Here is a 20909-nt window from a genome sequence, read left to right as displayed (position 1 = left end):
GGCAGCATCTCCTACCCTTGCATTGACCACTGTAACTGCTTTGAATGACAAATACTCTTACTGATGCTGGAAAAGACGGAAGTGAGGGTCAAAGGAGGGTATTTTGTCATGTAAGGTGGACATATACCCTCTTGCAGCATTATTCTGGATGCAGTTATAAAACCTATTTAAGTCCAGGAGAGACATTGAAATTCACCCTGATCTAGTTTTAATCATTCTTAACTCCCTCAAGATGAGGTGAGGAGACTTTTGCCATTAGATGTAATTGCTCATTTTTTATTAGTTTTCAAGTGCACCGTAACTATTAAGAATTAGAACTGAAGACTGATTCTCATTCCAAAGCTGGCTGAAACCGTTCATTTTGGGACAATAAACAGAGGTGTTTTAAGAGGAGGTGGTTTGTGGGTGACTTGCAACTTGCAGGATGTTACTACGATCAAGTTTGAGGTCACTTTTGTTTACCTTACACACGCATAACCTTGATGCTTGTGATTTTTCAATTGGTTAAACTTTCAGATGTTGCTGTCTTGAACTGGTGGGGAGAGCAGGAAAAATAGATCAGTAGAGATCAAAGGGGATGAAATCTAACAGGAAATGCAACACAAAGCTTAGATCAAGCAAAAGTGTTGGATAAAATGCTTCAAACATATGAGCTAAAGGCCAGATCCTGTTTCCATTAATGCCAAATTTTCACTGACTAAATTGGGATCAGGTCTGGGGTCCAAATCTGCAAAATGTTTTAATGGGCCTGTAAGCTGGTAAGCAGCCTTTCCAGCCACACAAGGAAGAACAAATCCCAACAAGAAGTCACTTCACATCCTGTTCTTTGGGGCTTGCTTTATTTCCAAATGACAAAACTCAAAACCAGAGCAAATCTACTTGTACTGCTAGGAAATACCCACCCAAGGCATTTCCAGCTTCAGCTAGCTGAAAAGGAAGAGGACCCCCTGCTATGATAGCTTCCTTTGCACCACCTTTACTTCTCCTTTCATAACCCCAGCCATGTGATTAGCAATGAACCCCTTACATGCTGGAGCCTCTTTAGTGTTTGTTACAGTGTCCTACCCGCTCATTCAAACTAATGTCCTAATCCCCTGAAGTACTAAACAGCCTTGTCTCCCACTGAAAGCAACCCTAGCAAAACCTCTTTCCAGAAGAGAGTGGTTAGAACTGAAAATTAACAATTATAGTAATAAAAAGCTGGAAGTTAGCTGTTGTAATGGAAAGCCTGCAATGGATTTGAAGAGGTAAAATCCATCATGTTAGAGGGAAGTCTTTATTTGTATAGCTTTGTGTTTTAAAAGCTGCTTTTGTATCATCTCTTCTTGCCTATTAATATCCTTTTCCTTATAGGAACTAAAGGAATGTTCTGGCCATGTGTTTGTAGATTCTGTACCTGAATTCTGTTTGCCAGAGGTGAGTTTAATTGAAACCTTAATGCAGAAATAGTATTCCATTGAAGTATCCCGTGACTTTTTTTTTTTTAAACTTCTGAGATATTAAGATATTTGTGATGCTGCAGAAAGAATAGAAACAGGCCCCCACTATTTTAGGAGATTGGTGCAAGATAACTCGAGAGAATTAACATCTGACAGTAGGATACAAAGGCACTTATAGAAGCTACATTGGCATCATAAAAAAGGGAAATAGGATATGTCAAACCTGTATATGACAGTGGATACATGTTCAGACATACAAAACTGTTACTGAAAAAAAAGAAGTTACTTGCCTCTGACCACAGAGGCTTTCATGACGTGCTTAACTGAACTCTTTTGTGTAGCCTGCAGTCTGGTTAAGCCTCACTCTTGTTCCATTAGAAGTTCCTTCACTTGATTTAAGTTTCCTGTGTTCTTGAAGTATAAAGATAGGATTACTTTTGGGCTGACTTTTCCAGGCCTTTTGACTCTGAGAGTCCTGGTCTCCAAACAGACTACTTCAACTTGCTTGGGTCATCTTCCGGTTTTTGACATCAATGTCCCTGGTCTGCTGATTCCCTGAAATGCACCCTTTGCAGCTTCTGACACTTCAATTGCTAAAAGCAAGTTGGTGGTTGGTACAGTTTTTGACAAGCCACGTCATCAACTTTGTGTGGGGAGGCTGCGTGCTACCCCAAACATGCAGGAACGTGACCCCACTTCAAGAACCAGGATGCTTGGCAGTTACTGTCCCTTATTTAAAAAAAAAATACCAAACAAACCTTCTTATGGATGGTGATGCAGAAGGCAGTGGCTGTTCCAGCCTTCCTTTGAAGATGAGACCATACTTCTCAAGGTCACAAATGATCAGCTGCTCATTTTAGGTTTAGGTCAGCTGGCTTTTCTGATGATGCTGCTGGACTGGAATATACCCAGCTCCGCAGCTATCTGGTGTCTGACAGGGAGTTGTAGTTTTGGTGAGTTGCCAGTGTATCTGATGCTCCTTAGTCATAAGGGGAAGACGATAGTGACACCATTTTAGGGATGTTATAGGTAGCTTCTGTTGAGATGCTCCACTGTCTCTCAAGGTTCTCAACAAGTATGAAGCCTTCGTGGTGTAATGCTGGTGATACACAACTATATATCTCTTGCCTTGTAAACTCTCCCCTTTGGTAGAATGCTTGGGTGATATTGCCAGCTGAATGTATCATGCTATGACTTGGTCCCACTAAAGCAGAAGTCTTGCTTGTGGTTAGATCACAAGAGGAAGCTCTCTCTCCTTCCACGCTCTCATTTTTGAGGAGACTTCTGCAGAGGCAGCCAGTTTAAGGTATCACTTCTGCTTACAACTTCTGACAGCCTTGTGTTGGCTGTGGAACAAAAGTGTTCACTCTGCCTGTGAAGTCTGTGCCTTTATTTTGTCCCACAATGACAAATCTGACCACAGGAATACCCTTTTTGAGAGGCTGCTCTGCCACTTGTTCAGAACTCGGCATGCTTGCTTTGTTGGTTTGCCCAACCATGATTGCATTATGTGAACCTGTAACAGAACTCAACCCCCGTTAGGGCACCCTCTGGCAGTGATACAGGCATGTCCTGTCTCTGTTTCCCCTACATTCCCCAGAGACTATCAAATTGCTCATCTCCCCCACAGATCAAACTGACAGCCATCTCGCCCACACACAACTAGAATAATGATGTTCCTCAGGGCAGTTCAAGCCCTGCTTCTGGGCATAATTTATTAATACTGTACAGTTTCAGACTTCTGCAAATTCTCTCAAAACCCCTAAAGTATGAAAAGTTAAAATGCAGCAGTCCTCCATCCGTACACCATGGTGGTCTTCTCCACCTGACAGTCAACATGCACTCTGTTCCTTATTTCCTTTGCTGCCCTGTTTGAGGTCCTCCACCTCTGGTACTTCTCTCTACTTCTTGCAACTCTTCTGCAACCCACAACTCAGGTTTTCTGTGAGAGGGCACCCTGCAATATTTTGCTCCCCAGGCCCTTCTCCTGTAAGTCCTACCCCTGCTCATTGGAACCTCCCTCCAGGATCAAGCCTTTTGTTTCTGGGCACAGCCTGCTCTTATTCAGCTGGTTTTCCCACATTACCTAGGGCAGTGGTTCTCACATTTATTTATTTTTTCAAGGACCACTTGAAAATTGCTGAGGGTCTTGGCAGACCACTTAATGATCTTTCCAAATGTTGTTTGTACCATTAGCTAATTATTGTAAAGCGCTTTGGATAAAAGTGCTATGTAAAAAAACTTAGTAATAATTAAAGGTTTTTTTGTTCTACAAATAAAAGCACACAACTCATATTTTAATATCAGTAGCTCTCCCCCACTGCGGCAGCCCCCGAGCTGAGCTGGGAAGGAGGGGTGGTCTCTCCTTCTCTCCCCTGCTGCAGCAGCCCCCGAGCTGGGGCTGGGAAGGAGGGGGTTCTCTCCCTGGCAGCCACAGCCATAAAGCTGGAGAAAATAGCCTCTTTCTCTGTCCGCTGCAGCCCTGCACGTCCCAAATTCCCCCTACCTCCTCTTCTCACCCCACTGCCCCCCTCCTATTTCCCTCACCTCACCCCACTGCTCCCTCCTTTCTACTCCCTATTCCCCCCCCAAGGCCACCACCTCACCTTACATGTGCATCTTCTCCACACCCGTGCAGTTCCACTAGTTAGGTGGGTGGCCCTTCATTCTCTCGTGTGCGGCAGCCCAGGCACGCACCTTAGAAGAAACTATCCGCAGACCATCTGAATGGAGCTCACAGACCACAGTTTCAGAACCTCTGATCTAGGGGGTCTCTGCACAAGCCGCCTGCCTGGCAAGTTGCTCAGTGCTGGCCAGTTCTCTCCATTTGTGCTCATCCTCAGCATTCTGCTAACAGCTCTCATTTGTTCTCTTTCTGCCCCAGCAGTTCACACCTACTCCTCTCTCAGATCTCATCCAGCTGTCTCTGAGCAACTCACCAGATTCCTGCTTCTCCTTTTCTCATCTGGGGCCTGTGTCTTTATAGAGGGCATCTGCTGTCTATCAGGCCCTGTTGGGAGGCAACTAACTATTCACAGGTGAACTAGACCCAGTCCCCCTTAAACGGGCCAGTCTCCCTGTGACAGCACCCTACATTCTTTGTCTGGCTACATATTAAATAATTCACTGACTTTCATCTGGGCCAGTTGATTTTTAACATAGGGCTGTCGATTAATCTCAGTTAACTGACGCAATTAACTCAAAAAAATGAATTGCGATTAAAAAAATGAATCGCAATTAATCACACTGTAAAACAGTAGAATACCTATTTAAATTGACTAAATATTTTTGAATGTTTTTTTCTACATTTTCAAATATATCAATTTCAATTACAACACAGAATACAAAGTGCACAGTGCTCACTTTATATTATTTTTTATTACAAATATTTGCACTGTAAAAATGATAAAAGAAATAGTATTTTTCAATTTGCCTCATGCAAGTACTGTAGTGCAATTTCTTTATCATGAAAGAGCAAATTACAAATGTAGGTGTTTTTTGTTACATATCTGCTCTCCAAAACAAAACAATATGAAACTTTAGAGTCTACAAGTCCACTCAGTACTACTTCTTGTTCAGCCAATCGCTAAAAGAAACAAGTTTGTTTACATTGACAGGAGATAATGCTGCCCGCTTCTTAATTACAATGTCACCTGAAAGTGAGAACAGGCGTATCCTCACACCCTTTTGTCAACCGTCTAAATGGGCCATCTTGATTATCACTACAAACATTTTTTTCTCCTGCTGATAATAACTCATCTTATGTAATTAGCCTCTCACAGTTTGTATGGCAACTTCCAACTTATCTGTGTGTGTGTGTGTGTGTGTGTGTGTGTATGTATGTATATATATATATATATATATATATATATATATATATATATATATATATATATATATATATATATATCTTCTTACTATTTGTTCCATTCTATGCGTCCGATGAAGTGGGCTATAGCCCATGAAAGCTTGTGCTCTAATAAATTTGTTAGTCTCTAAGGTGCCACAAGTACTCCTGTTCTGTTTGTGGATACAGACTAATACGGCTGCTACTCTGAAACCTTTCATGACAAAGAGATTGCACTACAGTACTTGTATTAGATGAATTGAAAAATACTATTTCTTTTATCATTTTTACAGTGCAAATAATTGTAATAAAAAATAAATATAAAGTGAGCATTGTGCACTTCGTATTCTGTGTTGTAATTGAAATCAATATTTGAAAATGTAGAAAACATGCAAAAATATTTGAATAAATGGTATTCTATTATTGTATAACAGCATGATTAATTTTTTTAATTGTTTGACAGCCCTATTTTAAAGCCTTTAATTTTGTATATGCTGTGTATATATATTTGAGACCTCTTTATTAGACTGGATCTCTGCACTCAGACACTTCCTATCTTTTAACGATCACACACTAACGGCTTGGCAGGAGAGCAGGCTTTTACTATTGTGGGCCATAGGGTACAACACTCACTCCCCTTGGGCAACTTTCTGAGTCTCTCCCACATTTAAAAAACAACTTAGGTGCTTTTTAGCAGGAGCCCCATAGTGCATGCTTTCTCCCCCTTTGCATTTGTTTTGTTTGTTGCACCCCTTTGATTTAGATACAGAACATTCCTAATGTGGTGAGCAGCTGAAGCACTGGGGCTCTACAGTTGGTCAGGTTCCCCTTTCTGATGAGTCTCCAGGTTGGATCCAAGTGCAGCGCTGAAGTTCACCTCACATTCAGTTTTGTGTGATCTAAACTGCTATTAGCTTGGGCTCCCCCGCACAAGACAGGGTTTGAGAAAAGCACAAAATCAGTGGAGGATTAGATTCATGGAAGAAGCAGGTCCTAGATGCTGCAGTAGAAGCCTTAGTCAGGCATAGTGGTACTTAATTGGCACTGGTGAGGCCTCAGCTGGAGTGTTGTGTCCAGTTCTAGGTGCCACCTTATGGGAAAGATGTGGACAAATTGGAGAGTCCAGAGGAAAGCAACAAAAATGGTAAACAGTTTGAGAAACCTGACCTATGCGGAAAGGTTTAAAAAAAACTAGGCATGTTTAGTCTTGAGTGAAGATGACCTGAGGTGGGACCTGATAAACCTTCAGTTATATTAAGGGCTATTATAAAGGAGACTGTTATCAATTGTTCTCCATGTCCATGAAGGTAGGACAAGAAGTAATGGGCTTAATCTGCAGCAAGGGAGATTTAGGTTAGATATTAGGGGAAAACTTTCTAACTCTAATGGCAGTTAAGTTCTGGAATAGGCTTCCAAGAGAGGTTGTGGAGATTTTTAAATACAGGTTGGATAAACACCTGTCAGGGAGGTTCTAGGTTTACATGGCCCTGCCTCAACACGAGAGGGGGGGGTGGACTTGATGACTTCTTTAGCTCCCTTCCAACCCTACATTTTTATGATTCGGTCCAGCAAGGTTAGAAAGATAAATGGATCATGTGTGTTCTGTATCCTGAGATGGTTCTTCCTGCTTTTATTCCCTTTGCCCGTTCTTTGCCTCATTGAGTTGCACTTTGAAGAGACATCTGCAACTTCACTCATGATCATGGGCTGAAAGCGTGAGAGCTAGAGATATGAGATCAGAAATGTGTCACTAGAACACTAGGGTCAGGCTTCTGGAAAGTTGAGTGACCTACTTTTCTGCCATTTTATTCAGATCGATAGACCGAGCCTTGTAATGGGATAATCTGTGCTTGATAACTTTTGAATCCCATTAGCTGCTTTATAATATCTGAGTTAGAGGTCAAATGTCTTGTAAATTTCTGACTTGACACCATTTGTATTATAGCATTACCAGTAAATATCTCTAATTAAAATTCCTTCATGTGTTAAATTTTCTCCTTTGCCTCTTTTGAACCATTACTGTAGCTGTCACATAAAAACAAATTGGATTCTACCTCTGTTTCTTAGTATCTGATGAAGTGTCACAATCTCATACTCGAATACTGTGATGGAAAACATTGTGACTGATAAAGATGTTAAATAATGCAATGTTTAGTGTGTGAAGTGCAGGAATGTAGCGTTGTCATTGTTAGATAGACTGGTGTTCATCTAGTCTACTATGCTGTTTCCAGCAGTGGGCAATACCAACCAGCTGCTTGAGAGGAAGATGCAATAAACCCCATAATAGATGGCTGTGGGATAGTCCAATGGTGATTGGGTGAAATGTTCACTCATGTTGATGGACACATGCTAATTATATAATAAGAAGTAATGTTACATGTTCATTTATTGCATTCATACATACTCAAGGGTCTGTGTGGTCTAAAACAGACAAATCAAAGACTGGGTGACCTGAGCAACCCAAAGAAGGGAGTAACTTAGAGGTTTTTAAAAAATATTAACTCATGGAAAATCGTAACTGTTCCCACAGACATTATGTGCCCCTGTTTTAATGGTTAAATGTTCATCAGGTTACAATGAAAAGTGTGTAAATACTTGAAAAACAATTTTGCTTTGTTTCCCAAACTGTGTGTGCAAAGATTACAGGTCACTTGTCTTTCCCTTCTGTTTTCAGACTGAGCTACTAGACCTGTCTACGGTAGATGTCATCCTGATCTCAAACTATCACTGTATGATGGCATTGCCCTATATCACAGAGTATACTGGATTCACTGGAACAGTGTATGCCACTGAGCCCACTGTTCAGATTGGCAGGTGAAAAGCCCTTTAATATTCTCTAATTCTTTTCCTTCACTACTAAGGAAAAGGTGTTAAGGACAGTGTAGGTAGAGGTATGGCATCTGATGTTCCTAAGAGGCTTTCAGGCAATAGTTGAAAGTTAGCCAAGTCTTTACAGCTGAAAATGTATTAACTCAGTGTTTCCCAAACTCTGTGGCTGGCCCTGCTGTGAGTGCTGTGTGTGGGCACAGGGCAATAGTGCATCCCAAACAGGGCAGCTCCAGTAGACCCATTGTGACTTGCAGCGGTGTAATTCCAGTGTCACTGACCTCAAGCCTTCAAAGATCATGATTTCTTAGGCTTTGAAAAGCAAGAGATTTTTAAAAACCCAATAAATTAAAGCGTTTTTCATTTGACTCCTGGTTTTTGGATGTCACATTTGCAAGCTTTGCTCCACAACCATGAGGGTAAGAAATTTGCTTATTTTAAAAGGAAAACTCAGATTCTCCTATAATCGCATGACTACAGTTGCTGAGGCTTTAAGGGGAAAAAAAATCAAATATTATGAGACTCCGGATAAAATTCCAAGATTTGGCAACACTGTAAAGGTTAATGCAGAGCCCAGTCTTGCAGCCCTTACTTACCCCAGTAGTCTTGTTGACTTCAGTGGATTCATCCATGCAAGTAAAGGTTGCAGGATTGAAACTGTTTAATGTATGCAGTGTAGTTGTAGTTGTCTTGTTCCCAGAATATTTGAGAGACCTCATGGGTGAGATAATACCTTTTATTGGACCAACTTCTCTTGGGAGAGAGAAGCTTTGGAGCCACACAGAGCTCTTCTTCAGGTCTGGGAAAGAAACTCACAGCAAAATGCAAAAACAATCTGTTCCAACCCTGGTGTTTGCTGATCCCTGAATGGAAATGACATGGCAAATATTAAAAAGTCTTCTCCAGCCTCTGTCGTCATGTAAAATAGATATGTATCTTCTGGGAACCATCTTGCTACAGCTTTTCTTCATAAAGCAAGGCATATATACATTTTTGGGATCTGAATGGTTAGTTCAAATGTGGTATCACTCTAATACCCGGTACAGCCTCTATCTTGAAGACTGCATCCGGAAGTTGCAGGAGCTAAGTCTTAACGCTAACATTGCACTTGACCTCTTCAAAGTGCTGTGCGGATATCAGCTAATGTGTCTTTTCCATCTCTAACTTGTACAATCGTATGACGAACGTGTTGTCACACTAATCTGTATTCTAGAACACGTCACCCAACCCTAACCCTAGATGATCATGATGGTCCCTTCTGACCTTAACATCTATGAGTCTAACGAGAGAAATATGATAATGTCCATTGTCATTCCATTATTTTAGATGAGCCAAAAGTCTGTGGGCAGGTCCTCAGCTGGCATAATCTAGCGTTTTTCCATTGACTTCAGTGAAGCAATATTGATTGATACAATCTGAAATTCTGACCCTGGAAGTCTGGAACAGTGTGGCTTTTTTCTTGTTTTAGCCTATAAGGAAGAGAGGATTTTAAAAAAAACAACATATGCCATCCCATGAATTTTTATGCAGTATGTTAGTAGCTAATTCAGTGACTGTCACTGTAATGAAATATCCTAATTTCATGCAATGAGAATTCGTGGAGTTTTTGGTTAATGCTAGTAATGGTTCCTTTGCAGACTTCTCATGGAAGAGCTGGTGAATTTTATTGAACGAGTGCCAAAGGCTCAGTCTGCCTCCTTGTGGAAGAATAAGGAAGTGCAGCGGTAAGGAATAACTTGTTTGTAAAACTACAGTGGCTGTCAAAAGCTCACTATAATGATGATTCAGTTGCTGGACTTGCAGCCCTTAATATAACCAGAAAAAGAATCCTGAAAAAAATATGGTTATGGTTTCTCTTCTGATACTTTGCATGGTGGTGTCTTTTTCCAAACCACTAGCCAAATTAATTCTTAGGAAAATGTGTGCCGAATACACAAAGGCCTGACTCTGCTCTCTCACTAGTTTAATTCGACTGACTTTACAGAAGTGACTCCTGGTGTAAATGAGAGTAGGCTTGAACTGTTACCCATGCATCTGTAATGTGCCCTTCACCCTAGTATCCAGATTTTGTATGCATAGTTAAAAGTAGCGTCATTTCTGTCTGCAACGCTGCGTGCTTCTTGTTGCTTAATGCTCCAAGCTGACAACTCCACATTAGGGTCATTTTCATATTATCAAATGTTTGGGTTTTTTCCTTTTGTTTATATAATATTGAAAACTGAAATGAGTCGTGACGTATAACTTCCTTGGTGTTTTCTCAAACTAAAATATATACAGACATTTCAATGTTAACTATGATAATTACATATTAATATTACACCTACTGCTGTTGTCCTTTGTTTGTACAAGCCTAAGTTAGTCCATTGCCTTATGTAACCACAATTTGAATATGGAACTAAAATCAAGTGTAATGTGGTGTACTTTAATGAAACAGTTTTTAAAATAGGAAATGCCTTAAATTGGGGCTAACTAGGTTTTCCCAAGGCAATAAAAGCCATGATTTTACCTAATAAAAACCACCTTTGGTAAATACCATGCCATCCTTGATTTTAGAAGTTCAGTTCTTTAGCAGGATCATTCTTGGTGGTCATATTCCAGGAGAAATGCTGTCTACCTGTCTGCAGTAGCAGCCATCTCTTTCAGAAAGGGCTACACCAAGAGATGAGCTTTGCATTGCTCCTGAAGGACCTGAGCCAACACCCATAGAAGCCAATGGGTCTTTTAATTGGTTTTGTTGGAGTTGGAACAGGCTCTAAAGAGGGCAAGATGTGGGTTCATTCTTCTCTCCACTGGTAGGAAAATGCCTTAGCCCTGAGAGTTTCAGCCTGGGAACTGTCTGCCATGGTCTCTCTGTCAGCTGCACCTGTTGTAACGTTACCCGGGGTTCTTTCAACCCAAAGCTCTTGGTAACTTTTACTCTGTGCAAGGTGGTGTCAGGAAATAAATTGGGGAGACATGGCCGTCTGACTGATAGATGGCTGTCACAAACAGGACAACACAAGAGTGCTTTCACTTAAAGCTAAATTTTACTTAGTCTCAAGCACTTCCTCAACAACTTAGTAAAACACCCCCAACCCTTGATCATTAGCTGAGTGTGGCTCTTGAGTGGCACAGATGCAGGCTTCCGGGGGCCAAATCTTCCATCTGCTAGTGGTGACTGCAAGATGTATCCATAGGAGAGTCCAGAAGGGTCCAACTACCTCAAACTTTTCCCCCTTATTTATACATTAGTAATAGAATGACATGACCCTTAAAGAAAACTTGTTAAGCAAGCAGTTTCAATGGTCAAGCAAGAGGTTTCTTCTGATTATTGATTAACCAGGGGTGGGTTTTTCCAGAGTTTGCAGCCTTGAGGCCCTAATCGACATTTCTGAAGCACATCCTGCTCTTCTAAAATGCATGTATCAGCAACTTCAACACAATTCTTATCAGGAAGGACGCGGGGTCAAGCTGCCCTTTCTGTGGCACCCAAAACCCCCTCTCCTCCTGCCTTGGTCAAGCTGAGGTTGTTGCTACATGGCCAATTTACAGCCTGCTGACTTGGCTGCTTTTAGCAATAAGCCATAGTGGTTTCAGGCACTTTACTGGTTTGCTGACATCTCCCCGTATAGTAGCGGGATGGAGATGGAGCAAGAGGCAGTCCCTGAGCTGGGTAGAGGACCTGTGTACAGCATGGAATACAGTGTGATGAGCTGTAGTCAGGAGTCTTAACTAAAAGACAAGCTGCTGCTAATTCCTGTAGCCTCCAAATGGACGATCTCTAAAGCTTATATCATGCCCAAATACTTTGTAGGGAAGGGCAGAGGAAATTGGTAGAATAATCTTCTACCAGCATGATATTGAAGAGTAACCAGTAAATAAGTTCAGCAGAATTTGATTTTTTTAAATAATTTTGATAGATTATATTTAATTTTTTAAACATTTTTTATTTTCATAGTTGTGGGAAATGATGGGGAGGTCAGACAAGAATTCTTTAATGGTAGTAAACATTGAGATTCAGAAAGTTAAAGCTCTATGACCGCTAAAACACAAATCGTCAACATCACAGGTCAAAACATAGCAAGTGAATAGCCGTAAACTCTAGTAAGAGCTCAAGCAGCATTCTTCTTTCTTCACCTATCTGTAAATTTCAGTTATTATCAGATATTTGCATGTGCGCACGGGTATGCTGAAATTGACATTTACAGATAAAAATCTAAGCCTTCCAAACCTACCAGTAACCTTAAAATGCATCAGTAGCAATATTAGTGATCACCACTGTATGACCAGCCTGATGGACCAGTGTTGTCTGGTACTTAATTAGAATGGGGGACTGAGAGCAACAATTCCGGGTTCTATTCCTGGTTCTTTCCGTCACTGACTGGTCCTGGGCAAGCCTCTTAACCTCTCTCTGCCTCTGTAAAATTGAGCTAATCACCTTCTAAGGGTGTTGTGGGCTTAATTAATGTTTGCAAAGTGCTTTGAGATTTCAGGTGACAAGTGTCATGTAAGTGTAAATGAAGCTGATTATTATAGCCTTTGAGCTAACATCCACTAGTCCACAAATTAATACCTGATTAATAATATGCTGAGGGTAAAAATGGCATCAGTTGTTTCAGAGGATCCTATCCTTGTTGTTGAATTTCAAAGTTTTAAAAGTACTTGGTGGCTGCTGCTGGAACAGAATACTTATTACGTTCGAGTCTGTAACTTTTTACAAAATGTTCACCCTGATCAATCACCATTATTACTTTACAGCTCAGCTCGTTTCACTCTGATTAGTTAGTATGAAACACAAAGTATTATCTTCATTAAAGAGCTGAAGCAATTTAAATGCCAATACTGTAAAAAGTAAGTGCCTTATAGTGGGTGGCACTTTTCCATTACCAGATTCAGCATGAACTAATTACTTAGCAAGTTTTATTACCAGTAGTTTTTATATTAACTGAATAGGCGTTTGAAGGTTCTATAGAAACTCAGCCTTCATATTGACTCCGATCCTGCTAAGTCCTTGTATTGCGGGTGCACAAAATGCCTGTTTTCCAGGTATTAGTAGAGGCTAGGCACGATTCATCTGTGGAACTCATTGTTGCAAGATATGATTGAAGCTAAGAGCTGAGCAGGATTCAGGAAAGTATCATTTTATGTAATGAGAACATCCAGAGTTGCATTAGTAATAAGTTAATAAACCCAAACATTTGGAAGGAATATAGGCCCTCACGCTTCAGGGAATCTACCTCTAATTAAGCTGGGGTAAGAAACTTTCCTTAAAGGCACTTTGTTCCACAATTACCCATTTAATAGTTTCCTCTAAAGTACCTGGAACTGGCCATTGTCAGGATACTGGACAAGATAGGCTGATCCAATATGGCAAGTCCTCCCTTCCTCCAGCTGGAAACCAGTTTGGTAAACATTAGGCATGGTCCTCTGCACTGAGCAGGATTAAGTCATATTTTACAGATGCGGGAAGCTGAGGCACACGCGTTAAGTTAGTTGCCCAAGGCTATGCAAGGGCAAAGTTAAGAACAAATTCCAAAGTTCTGATGCCAGAGTTCTCATAAGAACCATTAGCGCATGCTGCCTCCCATTACCTTGGTCTTATCTGCACTGAGTTTTTACCAACTGCCCCATCATCCACGCAAATATGTCCGACAGCCATGAGAGGGCCCACGGTGGGGTAACCGTGAGGAATGCATAGAGCTGAATGACATCCGCATATAAGTAGTGTTTCAGCCCATAACCCTTTTTTTCTGGCAACCTCATACACAAGCTGAAAAATAGGGTAGTAGTCTAAGGGCAGATCTTCAGTACCTGCCAGATATGCGGGTAGTGATCGATTTATCGCCTCTCGTCTAGACGTGATAAATCGATCCCCGAACGCGTTCCCCATCGACTCCGGAATTCCAGCTCGAGAGAGGCAGAAGCGGAGTTGACGGGGGAGCGGCAGCAGCCCACTTGCCGCCATCCTCATGGCCAGGTAAGTCGACCTAAGATATGCCAACTTCAGCTACGCTATTTGCATATCTTAGATCGATTTTCTAAAATTAGTAGGGCTAAAACTGCAGAATCCTGGCAGGGTGACTTCTGAAGACCAAATCCCCATCGCCACCTTAAGAAGTCATTCTAGGAGTGAACTTGACCCTCTGAAGAGTGGTTCTGCCCTTCCTGCTGGGGATTTTAACATAATTCTCAGTCTCTGAAGATCAACTATGTCCAAGGATGCTAGAAAATTACCTTTGTCAGCAAGGACAGATCCCCACTTTGGCCACTGCTAGGAGACCATTCTGGGAAGAATAGGCATATTGTGGCATTCAACAGTAGGTTGAATGGTTATGGCAGGTACGAGACACTGCATTGAAACTATTGCCTATAGATCTTGGGCTCCTATCTGCATTGTCTCGCTCCCTGTTTTATGATTTCCCAAAAGAGGCCTTAGACACTTAATTTGCCTCCTTAACCCTTTCCCTTTCAGCCAGTGTGCACTGGAATTGCAGTCATTGCGGTAGGCATGCATGATGGTCTTGGCAAGAGCTGGCCTTAATCCTTTCTTCAGTATGTTAAATTATGGAGAAGTTCTCTGAACTAGTAGACATAACAATAAATTACATTCCTTTAAGCAAATTTATCAAAAAAACTTGACCAATTTTCATAAATCATGGGAAACTGGTTTGAATTAGCCTTTGATTTAGCATTAGTTTAATATACCAAAAAACCTATTCTTCTTCCGTGTTTTGGCAGCTTCTGCCTTGGTTCATGTTGCTAAAGAAGATTTATTTCCCTGAAGTTAGCTACCCCTTTTACAGGCTCTGACACTACAGGTCACACCTCCCCCTGACAACACTGGCCGACTAACTTGCAAAAAATACATATGTATGCAATGTATGAAAAATAGAATGGATGAAGTTTTCCAAGGTGTGAAAACTCAGTACTTCCATGCATGGATGTCAAAGTGCTTTGCAACATCAATGAATTTATTCTTGCAAATTCCCTCTGGAGAAAAATATTGTTTCCATCTTACTAATGTGGAAACATGTGACTTAGGCCTCTGAGTCCCAAAGTTTGCAGCAGAGCTGGGAATAGGCATAGGGTCCCCGGATTCTGGGTCCTGTGCTTTACTCACAAGACCATACTCTCCACCTGTCTGTGTTCAGATTCATAGCTTCAGAGGTGGGTGTGTTGCAGGCAAATCCAAAATACCTACTGTCCCTCAAACCCAAATTCTAGCAGTGCCTTTTGCTATAAACATAGCCTATCTGTAGTTCAGATCTGCTACTATTTCTAATCCATGGTAAAAATGATGCTGCAACCCACCTTTCCCCCTACTGTTTCCTGACTTAAGGGGGTTGGGAACCATCAGCAGAAAAAGCTGGCGGAAGTGTTTTCTGGGGCCAGGTGGCAGTGGCCCAACCCTGCTTCTCATTAGCCAGGAAAACCTCCCAGCTCAACCTTCCCTTCATCCTTGGAACTGGCCAGTCCCCAGAGTGCGAAACAATGTGGAGTGAGTTCTAGGAGCTAAAACGCGACAAAGACAAATAGAAATAAAAGTCTAGCAGCCGAACAGGAAATCCTGAGAATGCCTAGATCCCATTTGATCTTTACAGGCTGTTGCCCGCCCCTCTGAAAGATGCAGTGGAGGTGTCTACATGGAGGAGGTGTTATACCATGCCCGAAGTGAACTCTGCACTCAGCAAGATCCAGCTGGTGGGGTATTCTCAGAAAATTGTGAGTATTGATACAGTTAATGTTGGGCAAACGAGCAACATTTTTTCCCCTTCTCTTTTGTCTTTGTAGGAATCTTGGGGCGCCCTCATTTTCCTATGCTCTGCACTCATTCTAGATGCTGTGTTGGGGCTAGTCATGCTAGCCTGGAGGGTGGGACAGGATTCCATTCAGTGCCCTACATCACCTGCCTTGTGAGGAAGATTCCCCTTTGGTGAAGACCAAGCAGCTCTCTGGATTCCTCAGGGGAAGCTAGTTTTAACATAAAGCTGAGATTCATAAAATTAAAGCTGGCCCAGTGGGAGGTGGGGGTGTGTTCTGAATTAGCATATCTTCTGGGTTCCGTGGCCATGTCCCCTCCCCAGCCAGTACATCTCACTTCTGGGGATCTGCTGAATGTCTCTGTCTCCGCTTTTCCACCTCCTCCCCTCCCCAAGATAACTGGAGTTTGTGAGCACTTTACACTGGTGCAATCCACCCCATCTGCACGCTTCTCCTTTTGGGCCCTCTGCTGGGGTTTTTTGTGCCATAAGCAAGTGCACACCCTAGAATGAATTAAACCCAACAACTTAATAGCCTACCTTTAGGATAAGGCAGTGGTCACCAACCGGTAAATCATGATCGACTGGTCAATCGTGGAGCCGCTGCCAGTCGATTGCAGTCTTCGGCCACTAAATGTCCGGTGGCACAGCAGGGCTAAGGCAGGCTCCCTGCCTGCCCTGACCCCATGCTGCTCCCGAAAGCGGCCAGCACATCCCTGGGAGGCGAGGGGGTCTCTGCACACTGCTCCTGCCTATAGGCACCACCCCCACAGCTCCCATTGGTTGGGAGCTTTGTATAGCAACTAGTAGGAGGGCTTATATTTTAATCAGTAAATATTAATAGTAGTTCACCTTTATTTTGACTCCTACAAATGTTGAATCAATCATTTACTTTATTCATTGAATGTGCCTGTGAATCTGGGGCCCTGGAATGTAAACTGTTTGGGAGAGGGACCATGTCTTTACCTATTTTGTGAGGCATCTAGTTTGTGTTCGGATGCTTAAATATATATATTGCAAGATTCAGCCTCTTGTTCTCTTAGCTTTGTAGCCACAAGGTAAATCATGGCAGTCATTACTGCATACAGACAAAAAACATAAGCTTTGTAGAACAAGAGGAAAGGAAACAACTAGATGAAAGAACACTGCTAAGTAGTTTACACTTAGGGTATGTCTACACTTACCAGCGATCGACGCTGCAGCGACTGCTCCACCAGGTGTCGATTTAGCGGATCTAGTGAAGACCTGCTAAATCGACCACAGATTGTTCTCCCATTGACTCTGGTACTCCACCGGAACGAGAAGCGTAAGGTAAGTCAACGGGAGAGTTTCTCCCATTGATCCAGCCCTGTGTAGACACTGCAATAAGTCAACCTAAGGTACGTTGACTCTACCTACGTTATTCACGTAGCTGGAGTTGCGTAACTTAGGTCGACAATCCTGTAGTGTAGACCTGCCCTCAGAATTTAGGCTGTTTTTTGCTTGTTTGTAGAAGGAGGGGCTGTTCCAAAACCATCTATGGATAATAGTTTCAATAAAAATAGTCTTGTGGGGGGAGGGGAGCAGTGAGTTTGTCTTTAAACATAAAACCTTCTCTTGCTATTTTCCCCATCCAAACAGAAGTCTTGCACTAGTGCAGGAGGGGGTGAAAGTTTTTCACCTGGGCTCTAAAGAAAGTAAAACTCTAAATTATTAAGATATTTTTGTAAAAATGCCTCTAATCATCTAATTGCTAACCGCACTGTCATTAATAATTATTTAAAATCTCATCAGTGCTCTAATTTGTCTCTATGTTCATTCTCTTCTGTTTATTTCTCTCAACCGGTTTTTTTCCAGGAGCTGTTTGGCGCTGTGCATGTGACTCCTCTCAGTTCCGGCTATGCACTTGGAAGCTCCAACTGGATTATACAATCACATTATGAAAAGGTGTCCTATGTTTCGGGGTCCTCGCTGCTTACAACACACCCACAGGTACAAACACTCTGTTCAATCTTGATAGAGCAATTCCATTTTTGGGGAAGTGAATTTGAGGCTCAATAAACAGGGGCCCTCGCCTCACTTGGGGTCAGGTCTGATAGCGGCAGGCACCTTGTAAAAGTTTCCCCATCTAAGCTGTATTAATGCCCTGCAGTTGTGATCGGCCAGACGTCCTAGTTGGCATTAAGCAAAGACGGCCACTCTTTCAAGTGCACGAGCATCCTCTAGGTCAGTGGTTCCCAAACTTGTTCTGCCGCTTGTGCAGGGAAAGCCCCTGGCGGGCCGGGCCGGTTTGTTTACCTGCCGCGTCTGCAGGTTCGGCCGAACGCAGCTCCCAGTGGCGCGAGCCGAGGGACATACTGGCTGCCACTTCCAGCAGCTCCCATTGGCCTGGAGCAGCGATCCGTGGCCAGTGGGAGCCGCAATCGGCCGAACCTGCGGACGTGGCAGGTAAACAAACCAGCCCAGCCCGCCAGGGGCTTTCCCCGCACAAGCGGTGGAACAAGTTTGGGAACCACTGCTCTAAGTAGTAAAGTGAGACAACTAAGCTCTTTGTTACCAGTGATCAAATTTTAACCAATCTCCAGAAGTAAAAGTCTGCTGCTTTAATGTTAAGGGCCATGTTAACTCCAGAACTTTCCTGTTTAAAGCGGGAGAGCATTGCTTAAAAAAAACAACAACGGTATAGTCTCTAAAGACAGTTCACAGGCTGCTTCTGTATCACTTCTGAAAGATCCTTGCTTTGAAGGAATGATGGCTAACTGGGTGCCAATATTTCCACCCTGCTCTGCTAAGGGTAAAGTCTTTATAGTGCTGTACGTGTAATTTCCAGTAAATTAATTCTTTCAGGATCCATAAATTTTTAGTGGAAAGAATGGCTGGGAGTTCACAGTACTAAGTTGTCACTTACAATAGTTAAAAGAGAAGTATTAGCAGGAGGCTTTAATAAAATAATTTTAAAAGGTGAGGTTCATGATCAGTAAGTAACCTTGTCCCAAGGAGAGTATCCTCTATACTCCCTGCTGTTGAGTATTGTGCATGCAAAAGCTTGACAAGTAATTTTCACCGTCCCTTTATAATGCAGCTGTATTTACAATAGATAACATATTGGGGTCTCTAAATCCCCATCCTTTTTCTCCAGACTGGCGTGGGTGATGAATGGAAGACCTCCATGGGAAAATCTTGATGCTGTAGGAAATAGTTTGGGTAGTTTGCTAGGTGTTGCTCTTCCTTCTCAGTTAGTACTGAACAAACACCCAGTCGTGTGAGGGGGCACAGTGCTGCTCCAAGCACCATCTATTAAGCTATAACTTGCCATGCTTCATTTCTGTCTGAAGGTACGTTCTCCTTTTGTTGGAAACTTTGGGCAAAATCCCTCCATCTGTCCTTGAATTCTGCGAGTGTGTTTGGGGAGGAGGTGGCAGCATGCAGGTGCCTGTTTTGAAAATATAACAAGTGAGCAATGGAGGCTGGCTGCACTGACCCACTGGAGGCAGGAGTTGATATCTCGGTAATGAATGAGAGACGATAGGTAGGGTGTGGGCAGGCCATAGAGGGCCTTGAAAGTGAAGAGAACCAACTTATATTTGATGTGGTAGAGAAGGAAGGTACAAGTAGAAGGTTGCACTGGTAAAAAGTGATAGAGTAGGAAATAGATCTCTGCCGCAGCATTCTGAATTGATACGAATGGGGCAAGATTGTATCTTTCAAGGCCAGAAAAAAGGATAATGATGTACTGGAGGCATGAGATGAGAGTCTTAGTTGTGTGGATGGAGAGGAAAGGCTGTACCTTAAAGACATTATGCAAAAAAAGAAAAATTGCAAAGGCTTAGACATAGCCTGCGTGTGAGGAACTAAAGGGATGTCTTCGTTGAAGAGGAAGCCCAGGGTATGGGCTTGAGTGACAGATGGGATGATGGTGCTGTTTGCAGTGGTCGAGAAAGGAAGTGGCGGGAGAGTAGCTGAGCTTGAACTGACAGCTGTACCCAGATGAGGAGATGTCGCAGAGATTTTAGTTTGGACAGAAGAGACTGGGTGAGCGAGGTAGATCTGTGACTCGCCTGCATAGAGGCGATCATTGGATTTGTTTGTGGATGAGATTACGCCAAGATAAAGTGGAAAGGGCATGTGAGCAGGAATTAGTCTGCAGAATTCACTTGAGTCATTTCACTGGATAGGGAGTGAGACCAAAGCCAATTTCTGACTCCCTTGTCCTGCCCTTTTCATGTTTTATCTTAAACACACACTTCCCACATTAATGGTTAAGCTTATTCATCTAAGATTTAAAACAAATCAAGAAAGCAATGTTAAGAGCCATGTTGCATGGCCTATATATTTGTGGTGTTTATTTAGCAAGGAAGACATATTGTTTTCTTTTTCAGTCTGTCTTGCTGTAACTGTGTACCACAAATATACAGGATGTGTAACACGGCCAGATTAACATTGCTATAGGACTAGTAACCCTTTCAATTCCTAATTCCTTTCACTTGTGCTACCTTAACATTCCATCAGGAGTCTTTTTTCCTTTGTTTTTTATATTGCCCTTTAAAACTTACCTGACTTACAACATTATTGACATTGCAGCAGCCAACGATCTCCATTCCTGACCACTGTTCCATTGAGTTAATAGTGTTTGTGTTCCTGGATGTAGCTACTTTCATGGATAAAATATAGCTGTTTTTCCTTCACCCTGATACACTGTGATCATCCTTAGTATAGAGCGGAGTATAGCACACTTGACTTCCTTACGGAACATAAGGGAGTTGGTGAAGAGAAACTGCAACGAGCAAGTCAGGTTGAAATATAGTACAGTAATGCAAGTAAATCTGTTGTCTAACCAAGTTAACTGAACATTTTGTGGATATATTGTGGTTTTCGTGCAGGCTGCTGGGCAGTATTACTAGTGTCTTCTGTGCACATAATCAATCTTTCAAGAGTTATCCTTGATCCATTTTGCCTTGTGCATTTGCCTCTGCTTCCCTCAAGAGTGTATCCTTCTCCAGTCACTGTAGCTTATTGACTAGTTCCTTTTGTGTATAGTGCTAGTAGGCCAGATAGAGTAGGAGGTCTTATATGAGGTAC

At 42.3% G+C, this 20909-nt stretch overlaps 1 protein-coding gene across 3 annotated transcripts in view; it reads left to right on the top strand.

Annotated features, from left to right (window-relative positions):
• INTS9 (integrator complex subunit 9) overlaps positions 1–20909 on the top strand; it is an 82222-nt gene that overhangs the window by 15932 nt on the left and 45381 nt on the right. For all 3 annotated transcript variants that reach the window (XM_048845824.2, XM_048845827.2, XM_048845825.2), the window contains 5 exons: positions 1354–1416; positions 7961–8100; positions 9750–9836; positions 15693–15813; positions 17688–17822. In XM_048845824.2, coding sequence (XP_048701781.1) covers positions 1354–1416; positions 7961–8100; positions 9750–9836; positions 15693–15813; positions 17688–17822 — 546 coding nt within the window. The remainder of the gene's footprint in view (positions 1–1353; positions 1417–7960; positions 8101–9749; positions 9837–15692; positions 15814–17687; positions 17823–20909) is intronic.

This window comes from Caretta caretta, chromosome 3 (assembly GCF_965140235.1).
Source record: "Caretta caretta isolate rCarCar2 chromosome 3, rCarCar1.hap1, whole genome shotgun sequence".
NCBI lineage: Eukaryota > Metazoa > Chordata > Testudines > Cheloniidae > Caretta > Caretta caretta.
Note: the sequence above shows the minus strand (reverse complement) of the source record. Positions and strands in the feature narration are given on the sequence as shown.